This window comes from Uloborus diversus, chromosome 9 (genome assembly GCF_026930045.1).
Source record: "Uloborus diversus isolate 005 chromosome 9, Udiv.v.3.1, whole genome shotgun sequence".
NCBI lineage: Eukaryota > Metazoa > Arthropoda > Arachnida > Araneae > Uloboridae > Uloborus > Uloborus diversus.
The window spans coordinates 63,671,968-63,685,142 of NC_072739.1; the positions used below are offsets into that span (position 1 = coordinate 63,671,968).

General features: G+C 28.4%; 1 protein-coding gene across 2 annotated transcripts in view; it reads right to left on the reverse strand.

Moving 5' to 3' along the window:
- Window positions 1–1,346: 1,346 nt before the first annotated feature.
- Window positions 1,347–13,175, reverse strand: part of LOC129229967 (RNA-binding protein Pasilla-like) — an 83,624-nt gene continuing 71,795 nt past the window's right edge. For both annotated transcript variants that reach the window (XM_054864351.1, XM_054864350.1), the window contains one exon: window positions 1,347–9,116. In XM_054864351.1, coding sequence (XP_054720326.1) covers window positions 7,473–9,101 — 1,629 coding nt within the window. In that variant the 5' untranslated portion in view covers window positions 9,102–9,116 and the 3' untranslated portion in view covers window positions 1,347–7,472. The remainder of the gene's footprint in view (window positions 9,117–13,175) is intronic.

Sequence of the window (13,175 nt, forward strand, 5' to 3'; positions counted from 1 at the left end):
ACTTCCAAATGCTTATGACTAGAGCCTGGATAATATGCACTAAAAAAAAAAAATATGCAGGCAAATATGCATTAAAATGACCTACAATCTGCATTAAAAATGAAAAAAAAAACATTACTAAATTATTACCAATATAAAGGGAATTTTTCACACATGAATAAAAAACATGGCTTGCCATTTTATTATCACATTTTTTAAGGCTATAAATAATATACATTAGAACAGTAATGAAAAGAGAAAGTGGGGCGTCCATTACTTTTATTGCAAATATTCACCATTAAGCTCTTGAACTTAACTTAGTATAAGTGCGCTAGACAAAATCTCTTGCTGATTTCCCCCCACTTGCCCAATGTTTTTTCCCCCCTACTGGCTACCAGCAGGACAATATTTATTTCCATTTGTTGCTTAATCATTCATTCTTTGTGAAGAACAAAATATGATATATTTGTTTTATATCTTTTTTTAAAAAGTAATAACTCTAACAAGCAATTGGAAAATGCAGTAATATCAGGGGGCAATCCAGGATTTTTTTCTTGCTACCTATATTTGTGAAAGTATTGCATCATTCTATTTTTGTGAATGTTCTTTTTTATCAGCATTGTTTTTGTGAACTTTTAGAGGCATCCTAATTTTTGTAAAAAAGAAGTAGAACAAGTGAAATTTTAGTTCAAAAAGTGTAAATGTCATCCAGGATTATTTTTAACAGGTTTTGTTTTTTAGGTGGGGGGGGGGGGGGAGCGCTAAAAACCTAAGAAGTACCAGAAATACCATCATAATTTTAGCTTAATGGGCTATGTAATGTGTACAATATTGGAAATTATGAAAAAAAACCGTGCCCCAAAATATGTTAAAGGATTGTGATGATATTGCATAAATACACTTTGGCGAGAAACAGCTAAAAATTAGTTAAAATACCACAAAAAGGTTGCTATTTAAGCGATTGTTCATATAAACCTGCTTAGAATTTTATTTTATGAGTAAATTTTTTTTAAAACAGAGAAATAAGTTTTATATTTTAAAATGCAAATTGTTGTGAAATTTTAGATGTTTTTGTGAAGCTACGGATTTTATTACTTGATTTTTGTGAACGTACCTATTTCAAAACATGATTTTTGTGAAGGTACCGAAAAACGGTAGCAAAATCAGCCTGTATTGGGCCCTGAATATGCATTTATTATTTGAAAAAAAAAAAAAAAAACTACAATTTTACTCATATGCACCAATGTTAAATGAAGCAAAATATACAATCACATTTTCATATAATCCAGACTCTACCTATGACTTAAGCATCTTCTTGTGAAAGTGAGTGCAATAAGGAGAAAATAATGCACAGAAACAAGTTAGAAACTAGACCTTGATTTATTCAAAAAAGCTCCTTTACCAAAGGTTACAAAATATTCATAATTTTAACAAAACAAAACAATTTAAGGCCCGGATTTTAATGAGTTTTAAATTTTCACAGCAAAGGCATATTCACCAAACACACAAATTAAACACAACTATGGAGATCTTACCAACACTTACATTATCGAGGCAAAACATGATATAAAACAATATATAAATATGATAAAATTAAGTCCATGCATACATAATTTAAAAAAAAAAAAACTTGTACAAACTCTTATAAATTAGCTATTTTTCTCTATGCTTTGATTTGTCATACCTATAGGGCAAATATATTTTGAATATGTTTAGTGCTTTAGCAGTTGCTTAAATAGCAACGGTTTTTTGCAAAACAAATTAAAAAAGAAAAACCATACATCTTCTTGACAACCTTTAGTAGTTTACAAACAAACAAAAAATTAAACTCTTAAAAATATTTTTGTGTTGCTTCTTATACCCGGTAATAGTTCATTAATCTCATATTTTTTTTTTTTTTTTGAGAAATAAGAGTAAAGTACTGGTTTTTATAAATGGCTTATGAAAAGATGTTGTTTAAAATATTTAAAAAATGGTTCTTATATTGATATTTCAAGCAAAATATCAAATATGACTAAGGTATAGACAATTTCATTTCATCTGAGACCTAAAAGATGCTAAAAAGAAATATGAATTTTAAAACTAAAAAACAAAAAAAAATCTTGCCTTATTTAAGAATAAACAAAGTAAAATTTCCCAAACAAAACAATAAATTTGTGAACATTCAGTTTTATTTTCAGACAAAAAGTCATAGATAGTTCAATACTTTAACATAATTTATATTAATGGAGATAGTGCAATAAATTGCTTTTATACTAGCGTCACATTTCACAAAAAATACATAAAGTTGCAGGAATTTCCTTCAATTTTGTTTATAAATGATGGTACATAAAAAGTTTTCAACAAAGCTCCCGTTATTACCCTCCCTTACAAAGGAAGACCCTACAAAGTCTCAAAATGCGGGCAATTTTCAATACGAATTTGTGTCAAAATGTCCTAAGCAAACCAAAGTTCTATATATTATTTATAAGCATTTTCTAAGAAAAAAAGGTAAATTAATAAGGAGATAGAAAAGACTAGTTTTCTTTTGAATTCATCAATTTGAAAAATTCCCCATTCTCTGCATCATTCAGAAAACAAAAACTCATTTATTTCACAGCTCAACATTGAATACATGAAATTATAACAGGAGAAAAAAAATATAAAACATACTAATGAAATTATTAAATAGTAAAGGAGAAATGCACACATAAAAATGGTTAGAAAAACAATGATTCCCTCATATTTTTATAATACGGTAAAAACCATGATTTGACTTAGATAAAATACCTCTCAATGATTGATACTGATTAATGAATTGTGAAGTAGCTATGTAAACTCTGTAAAATCAACATTTTTATACAATTATTTTGTACAAACATTGCATGCAAAATAAAATGTTAAAACAAGTTCAAAACTAAAAAGGAATAAAAATATATGCTTCAATTTTGAAACGAAGTTCGAAATGTTTTTCTAATCTAATTTAAATCATTAAAATTCCGGGCCAAAATAAGCATTGAAAATTTGTAAATGACTTTCATGAAGAGACCAGATCAAATATTGGGCAAAAATCAATTAAGGGAAACTTTTGAAGAAATTCAAATACTTTACAAAAATAAACAAAACATCTTGATTTAATTTATGTGAAAATAACAAAAATACCCAAGGAAATTTTACAATTGTACTTAAAAAACTGTAGAAAATCATTAATTGTTTTCAAAAGATATGTAAAATTACAGGAAATAAATCAACAAAGCACATTAGTCTAAAGTTTTATTTTTATTCTTGTTTTATTTTATTTATTCATTTATTTTTTATCTTCGGGGTCAGAGAGTGGATGATGAGTTAATTTAAGAGCAAAATGCAAAGTACTTTTAAAAAATTTCCAATAAATTAACAACAGCATTCTTTATTCAAACAAATGCTCAATAAAAAAATTAAGACAAGTTCACTACCTTTTTTTTTTTTTTTTTTTTTGCTTCTTGAAAAGGGAGAAAAAATATTTTTATTTTTTATTACATATTTTGATCATTCTAGGTCTCTTCATACAGCTTTATATCAATTTGACAAAAAATCAAGGCTTTTTTCACAAAAATAATATTTTATAACATAATTCCATACACAACAAAACACAATGACAATATTTCAAACCTCAAAGCTTAATATATTTTTAAGTCTACAATTATTTGTTGAAAAATATAACGATTTAAACTTTTATATTAAATTTTCACTGAGACAGTAGGAACAATAAATTCCTTAATCTCTTCATACAATAATTTTGCTGAGATTAAGATTCAATTTTATAAATAAACTGATTATCACTATGATTAAAATATAGAAAATTGCATAGCATTTCTGATATGAAAAATTAAGCACTAATAAACTCTCAATTAAAGCACCATGTCAATACAACATTTTAAAATCAGAATTGTCTAATTTTTTGATGCATGAAAATCAAATGGCTGCTTAAACAAAAATATCAAAACTTCTTTATCATTATTGAGGCGCTTGTACAAAATCAGCAGTTTTAAATAAGTTTACAGATATTTCATTAAAAATGTACTAGAAGGTTACAAAACACTTTTTTGAAGTGCTGAAGAAAATTGGTAAGTTTAGAATGGTTAAGAAATTTTCAATAACTTCCTTATGACTTTCATAAAGCTAAAAATTCCTCAATCTACTACTTATAATTATTTGTTTCAGATTTAATTTTAAACACTAGCTCATTAATTCTGCTCTTATTCTTTATAATAATTGTAGCAGTAAAAACGCATTTGTTTAAGCTCGTAAAAAATGTAAAATTCATTATAATGTAACTTGATAATGTTCAATATGAGTTGACTCTTCTTTAACACAATATGAAGGGCTAATATGAGAACAAAATGGCGACTTATGTAAATAATAACATTCTGTAAACAAATGCTTCATGCTAATAATATTAATTTGAAGAACAAAAATCAAGCGTCTTAGCATATGACATCTTCTAGTATTTCGATGTCATATTTTATCACAACACTAAATTGAAAAAAGCTAAATTTTAGACTGGCATAACTTAGCTACATTTTTTAAAAATTCCCATTACATAGTTTAATCCAAGTTTCATATTATATTGGAAATATTGTTCAACTTTTTTTCTTCTTTTACCAGTAAAGTCCCGGTTATCCGGAAGTCAAACGACAATCAGGAACATGTATTTTTGCAACAAAAAGCAAATACCAATAGGTTTTTTTTTTTTTGTCAAAATATTGTAAATTTAAACTTTGTTGTTTTTGTTTTATTCATTGATTTTATGTGCTTTCTTCATCGTACACACTTTTTTTTTATATTGATATAAAGTACTGCTGTGCAAAAATACAAAACATTGTTACTGTACTGTATATATTTTCACTGCTTGTAGAAAGTATTATGCATCATTACAACTAAGTTTTTGAGGACGGACAATTTTGCCCCACATTTTATCCTTTTTGCGATTTATCTGAATTTTTATTATCCACAGCACTTGGGCCACTCAATTTGGCAGATAGTTGGAGTTTACTGTACTTTTTTATATATAGAAGCATTAACAATGAAAAAAAAAAAAAAAAAAGAGAAATATTTTTCATAGTGGGGAAAAAAAAAGCTTTTTAGCATTTAAAGCAATTTTTTTAAACTGTCTCGTCTCGAGCCCTTGGTGGAATATTTTCAAGGGAAATAATCTCTACTGAGACTAAAAATCAAGGTTGCATAGCAGTGGAGAGCACATTAGTAATATACATGAAAATAAATTTTGTTACTTTTCAAAACTAGAACATATACTTTTGTGAAATTGAAATTTGAATGCAAGTGTAAGAAAAAGGCATAATGTTTCAGCAAATCTGAGCAATTCAGCTATCTGTCATAATTTCAGTCATTTGAAAAGGATTAACTATTTAAAGTTAATCACCAATAGTATAAATCTCAATTCCTGCCTGATTTTTGACAGCTTATATGATATTGAATTGCATTAATAGCATAAAAACAATTCATAATGAATTTATGTTTGAGTTCTAAAAATTTTATAAAGGGGTGCTGAAAACTTGGTGTGATTTCTAATTATGTATACATTTAACTATTTCTAGAGATGGAAATAAAAGATTTTTACATACAGATGTTAGTTGTAAATATTTAACATGAAGTATTTTTTTTTATATTTTATGTTTAGAATGGGAACTTTTAAGAAATCTAGCCTATGGAATAAATTAGTATGTAAAATGTTATGCCAAATAAATAACGTAAGATTTATTCCAATATACTATACAGTTCTTATAAGATCAAGTTTAGAAATACACAGAAATATTAAAGCTTAGATTGTATGAAATTTTAACTGAAAATATATTTAAAAAAATTCTATTAAAAAAAGAGGGAGAAAATGTTTGTTGCTTTTGCTTAGTAATCAAATAAATTTTTTTAATTAAATTCCTAAAACCATTTACTTTTTTCCGAATAGCAAATAATGTGAGGTAATTCACTTTCATTACCTGAATACAAAGCATTAATAGGAAATAATTTTATGAAATTAAACTTTGTATTGGTTGTAAAGCCTAGATACTTAAATTCTATCTTAGATCAGTGTTGCAAAAATTAAGTATTAAATATCAAACTTTATGAAATAAGAGAACTTTCAACTCCAAAAATTGATGTGCTTTAAAAATGTAATTGAATTAAATATTTCTTGAAATTATAAAATGAGCATTTTTGATTTTTCTCTAATGGCACAATGGTAATGTCTCTGATGTTACCAAATGGGTGACTACATTTTATGCAGATTTCTGAATGAATTTACCCTTTTCGATTTTACAGTTGACAACTTATGTTTTCAAATGATATCAGATGATGATTTTACTAAGAAACACTACTCTGCATCATATCGAATAACAAATTGTCAGTTTCCAAATGTGAGCCAAATCATGGGAAAAGCATGAAAATATTTTGTGCCTTTATGAAATGTTTTATAAGTTAAAAAGGATGCACAACTGCACAATGACCGCCAGCAGTAATTGTAAAATATAAGGATAAATAAATGATTTTCACAGAATTCTGACATGAAAGTAAAAAGTTTTAAGAATTATACTAAAAATGTTCAACAAAATTAAGAACTCATCACAGTTAACAAGATATAATAATAAATTTGTTTTATAAAAAACAAAATGAGCTTGATTCCACAGGATATTTGATGTGACAAAAGTTGATGAAAACTTTTTATAGTCATGAACAGATATGCATTGTAGAATCACATTCTTTATGCACAATATTATTTTTTACAATTGAAAGATCAGTTAGAAACCTCTTTTAGAAAATTAGACAGAGCCATAATTAATTGTTTCATATAATAAATAAATCAGTAAACAAAGCTATATTTTTTTTCAATTAAACGTTTAGCTGCTCATCTTTTTCCTTTAAAATATTTTTTAAATCTAGGTGGTAGTAAATCGTGTAAATGAAATAAATATTACAACAGTATAGATGCATATTCATATGTTAATAAAAAAAAAAGAAAAAAAGAAGATAGTTCTCGCTCCAAATTGAAATGTTTTTGAACATATTCACTTTTAGGCACATATTTAAACACCAAAGCAATATTATATAGAATAAAACTAAATTTGTGAAAGCACTTTGAAATGTTCCAACAAGAAAATTCCAAGTCAAAGCATCAAATAAAGTAATATGATACTGAAATTTCAGCTGATTTCATTAGATAGAGTGCTTTACAATAACAATTCTTGAAGTGTATTTCTGATGCACTGTAATTGCACATAATAGATCATCAATAATATGGAAACAATGCAAAATGTGTGTTCTTCCTTAAAATAGGAACTTACATGCAAGGATACTCAATAAGATAAATTAGAAATTTTCTTATATCTATGATGATAAGCATGTATTCTAACAATGAAGGCTTTTTGTCAAGATATTTGCAAGCTTGCAGAACAGAAACATAACTGTAGGCAAAAAGGCAATGAGAAACAAAATAACAAAGCACTAGCTAAATCATTTTTCTAACGCAAAGCTTCCATTGCATTTTGCTGAGCTCTTTTAGCCTCTTCATCAGACAATTGACGCTCAATCAGATACTGGGCAGTATTGACTGCTTCTGGGGTGCCTGTAATGGTGACAATACGATTACGGGTTCCAGGTGCAAAAATTCCTTTCTTCGAGATTTGAATATTAGCTCCACTAAAACGATGAATTTCAACAAGATCTTTACCCCCCGGTCCTAATATTGCTCCAACAAGATTTTCACCAACTTCAATCTGGATTTTAGTAGCATCTATAATTTGCTGATCACTAATCATGGAATTCTTCTTGGAAACGACCGATCCTGCCATCAAGCATGTTTCAAGGCCAAATGAGTTGTTATTCATTGGTAAAGCAGCTGCACTTGGCGAAGCAAGATCTGGGGATGGTCGGCGAAATGATTCAAACATAGCTGCTTCGGTTTTAGCCAGAAAATGATCGCTCGAACGAGAAGCAGTGGGTGAAGTACAATCAGATTCGAGCACAGACATTCCACTACCAGGACTTCCAATAGGACCAAACATACTAGCTCCAGCTCCCACTGGTTCAGATGCATACATTCCTTGATTCGATATTGCACACTGAGATATAGTATTACCAGCTGCAGGTGAGCTATTGATTCCCATACCTAAGGTACTTATGATTGGGATACCATTTATTCCACCAATTGCCAGGATTCTGTAACTAGCTAACGTATTCAAGGCAGCGCTTATCTCTGACACAGCCTGTTCCGAGTATCCATTGCTTCTGAGCAAATTTCTAATCATTTCTATAGCCTGAATAACATTAGTAGGAGGAATGGCAGGATTACCAATTCCCATTCCAAGATATGGCACAGATTCAGTGAAAGTAGCACTAGGACGAGGACTGTGAAAACTATTGGTCACGGAAGGGCTGAGGCTATTTAAACTACTATTGACGCTGAAATTAGTATTGTTGTCACTAATGGAACCACTAGAAACACTGCGAGGATTAGCAAAAGGTGATCCTGTGGGATTGAAATTGGCTACAGGACCTGTGACATCAGCATAACTTATATTTAAACAGCTTCCACTTTGGGGATCAGCAACAATTTTTGATAGAATCATGTTGCAAGCTTTTTTGTTACTATCAATTTCTCCAATAACAGTTATACAACGTTCAACTAGTGCATGCTCGGTAGATTTTTGAGATATCTGAACATAACTACCACTTTCTTCCTTTATTTGTTGAATATAACTACCACCTTTACCTATAATCATACCTGCTGTGCTGTTGGGTACAAGAATTTTAACTTGTTTTTCTCGCTCTGCAGGTTGCCTATGATCAAAATCAATTGCAATTTTTGCATTGGGATCAGGCTTCTCATGGATTTTTTCCATGATGAACTCATGAACACGTTGTATACCTTCAATACTGCCTGTAATTAGACAGACCCTTTCAGTCGTACCTGGATAAAAATCTGTTGCTTTTGACATTTTTACTTTCGCACCAGCATCTCTTTGTAACTGCTCAATGGTCTCTCCCCCCTTTCCGATGATGGCTCCTGCAGCAACAGAAGGGACCAGGATTTTGAAATGATAGGTCCCATTTCCTTGCTCTTGATCAAGGTAGTGCACTTCAGAAGCCATGGCCAAGTCACAAGTCTACACCAATTAGAAATCAAAGTAACCCTTAATCTATTTTAAACATGCTTGAAAACAAATTAAAAAGAATTTTCAAAATAAAATTATGTTAACTGCATTGCTTAAATAACACTAGGTATTTAACACAAAATGAAAAAACAACACTATTACATTACAAAACTTGAACATGGGTTGGTAACATTTAATTTTAGGGGGGGGGGGAGTTTTAGTTGCACCAAGCTTTGAAATAGTAAAAAAGGAAAGCGAATTATTTTAACAATAAAAATGAAAGAAGTAAACTCGGCAATAAGCCTAACTTCATTTCAACAGCTTTGTATAAAATGCTTAGCATTTTAAAAACTTTTTATTGAATTCCAAAAATGCTAGAATATTAAAAATATTAGATGTATTGCTACAAAATGCCAGACCATAACAATGCATTAAATGTCTTTTATTGGTGAAAGATCAAGTCCCCTAATTCATCTAATAGCAATCATAATGAATCAATTGTAAACTCAAAATATAAAACGGATTAAATTCAATTAAATTATGCAAAATCTGAACCAAGACTTGTACGCTATAAATTTCAATATTGATTAATAACAGAGTTCTCAGAATTGTTCAGAATTCATAATCGAAAAATAAATTTAAGCCTTTTAAGTGTTTGTGTTTCGAGCCAAAACCTTTAACCACTTGGAATCAGAAATGTAAATAAACATTTAAATCTATGCAAGTGCTATAAACAAATCCACATTTGAATAAATTTATTTCTTAAACCAAAGCTAAATAATGAAGGAAAAGTATCACAAATAAATTATTGCTCAAAAACAATTATTTTCTGTTCATCTTTTATAATCAAGAAAGATCTGAAGCAATACATTACAAAACTTGAACATGGGTTGGTAACATTTAATTTGGGGGGGGGGGAGTTTTAGTTGCACCAAGCTTTGAAATAGTAAAAAAGGAAAGCGACCATGAAAAGTTAAATGAAAATTCCTTAACGTGCAATAAGTATGTGAGCAATGGAAGAGTTTGCTATTTACCACATATAAATAAGGCATGAGAGCAAAATTGTTTTTAAAAAGCTCATGGAATTTATTCATGAAGAAAATTGCTTATAAGCAAAAAGCTGATGATTGGAGAATTAAAAAAAAATGATTGGCCACAAAGTGCAATTTTTTTGAATTACTTCGGAACTTCAACACTTTTCTACAGCTACATTTGACTAAAATATTTGCTTAGCATAACAATCTAATGTTGCAAACCTGAAGTGCTAAAAGGCAGTATATATGCCAAAAAAGTTACCATATTCAGTAATAATTTGTTTAACTGTCAAGAGAAAAGCATGTATTTTACTAACCTGGAGGAATGCAAAGATATTCACACCAAAAAAAGTTGGGGACTTGGAATGAATTCCGGATTTTTAAACACGGAAAACAAATAAAATTATGATTTATATTGCACAAAAGCAATCTACAGCTCGACCAATCAGTCAACCAAGATTTCAGTAATTTAGAAGCTAATAAGCTTAAAAAGGAAAAACAAATCATGTTTCAATCAAATAATAAAATAAAATACAGTGTTGCCAGTCATTCAATAATTCATACATCAAATTTAATCCTACAACTGATAAGAAAAAGACTTAGAAAAAGTTTCATACAGCCAAAGCATTTTAAAATCTAGAAAAATTTATTGGTTGTTTTCTCAAGCATATTATTTTTTAATAGAATTACCATATAAGTAAAATGTTCATAACCATAATATTTGTAATTTATCACGAAGAAAATGTAATTTTGCAGTATGTCTTTTCTATTAAAATAAAAAATTAAATGTAAAGTCTACGAAAATTCAAGTTATAAACTCAAAAAAAAAAAAAAAAAGTATAAATTTACATACCACTTTCAAAATTAAAGTTTTTTTCTGTTGTGCATTTAAAAAAACTAACAAAATTTAATAAGATCTTTACATTTTATTATCTACTTTTATGAACATATCAGTTACGAAGGAGAACACTGTAACAATAAAATATTTGAACACAATTTTGTTTAAAAAGTTGAAACACTAAATGAATTAAATTAATGCAATTAGTATACTTAACAATATACATCAAATAACTTATACTTCAAAGCACACATCTAATTTTAAAAAACTGATTTTTCTTTGAAGAATTTTTGTAATAAAGAAAAATTTATCAATTGGATACAAATATACATATACACCTCCCAAATCAACCAATTGTCAAAACTGCAATTTAATTACTTTTTTTTAACATGTGATAGTGGTGAAAGTGAAGAAAATATAATAATGATAGAGAAGAAAGATTAATAATGATTTTTAGAGCAGAAATTAACATCAATGCTTTTACCATAACATAGGTAATTACATTTGAGTCTTTTGGCAATTTTTTCGGAAAACTATTTAAAACTATTAAAAAAAAAAAGATAAATAAATAAATAAAATGAGGTAAAGCAAAAATTTTACATATAAGCCAGATAATTAAATAAGTAATAAATATCATAATAGCTGGCAAAATATCAACAGCACTGATTAAAAGTAAGATTTGTTGGGCTCTAAAAATATGTCAATACATAAATAATACAACTGAACACTTCAGGCTATTTGTTTTTATTTAACACAGATGAGAGTTCTATAAGAGTTGAAATATTTGACACTGAAAACTCTTATGTGTTTCAACCTAACATGCTTATTGAAAATGACCCAGAATTTAGTACGACTTGTAGAAAAACAATTTTATAAAAATAGTTCCAAAATTGAAAATAAAAAAATATATGCAATTCGTTTCTTTAAAAGACAAAAGAGTTTGGATGTATTAACACATTAAAATTAAATGCTAATATATATAATACACATAATGTCCTTGATAAATCAAAGAAATACTTTTAAAAAATTACAAAATGAACTAAACTAAAATAACTGCCTAATGAAATATTAAACTTTTGAATCATGTAACATAAATTAAAGGCTGGCAACACTGCCAACCATTAAAATGCTTTACACGATGTTTGCAATTTACGCAAAGGAAACATGACCTTGAAATATGTGTGCATTTCTTCAATTTTAAATTTAAAAATTGAATTATTGATTTCATTTTTTATACGAAAGATAAAATTGCTTTTGCATAGGAATGATTTCAAAAAAAAAAAAAAAAGATTAAAATACAGCAACATTTATCAACAAAAATTCATACTAAAATAAAGTAATACAGTCAAAACCACAAAGGGCATACCAAACAGCAAAAAGCATGAAGGAAAAATTCTGATTGCATTATTAAAGGCTGTCGAGGATTTTCAGTGAAACCTCTCTCAGTGGCCACCTCTCCGCTCTAATAAAATTAAGCTGCTCAGAGTTAGAGTGGGTGGCCGCTCTAACGGGTTTTGATCATTGCACTCGAACTGTACTACAAATGATACAATTCAATACTTTAAAACTATTTTTTGAGAAAATGAAGAAAAGAAAATGCTTTATTTTGTGATTCCTACTTCTTTGGAAAAATGATTCAATTTGTGTTTGCGTACAATTTTCCAGCTTTATAGAAACCCTTTTTTTTTTCAAGTTTGTTTTTAACTTGTAAAAATCAATCCCAAATTGAGTCATTAGCTATGGCTCCTGAATTAGCAGTGATGTCTTCAATTTTCTTCGAAGTTTGCCGAGTCGAAAACATGACTTTTTGTACTACAAATAATATCAGGAACTTCATCATTTAAATCCGAAATAGAGCCTAAAAGGCATAAAAATGGGATGACAGTGATGACATTCCTCAAAATAGTATATTTTACTTATAGGGGTTATTTTCTTGAAAACAGTAAAAAAATACCAAGAAGTCTTTTTGACGCTAACGAGTAAAAAAGAATACAATTTAAACTCTCCAATAATTAAAAATGATTGCTACAGATGTTTGCAAAATAATTTGACCCCAGAGTGTAATAATAATTTGCTGCAGAATTAAATTAACCACCTCCCAATGAGAAGAAATAACAATTAAATGGTTCAATACAGTAAAAATGTTTTAATTTTGTAACTGCTTTATTACTTTAATTTTATGATGCAAATCACTCCTAA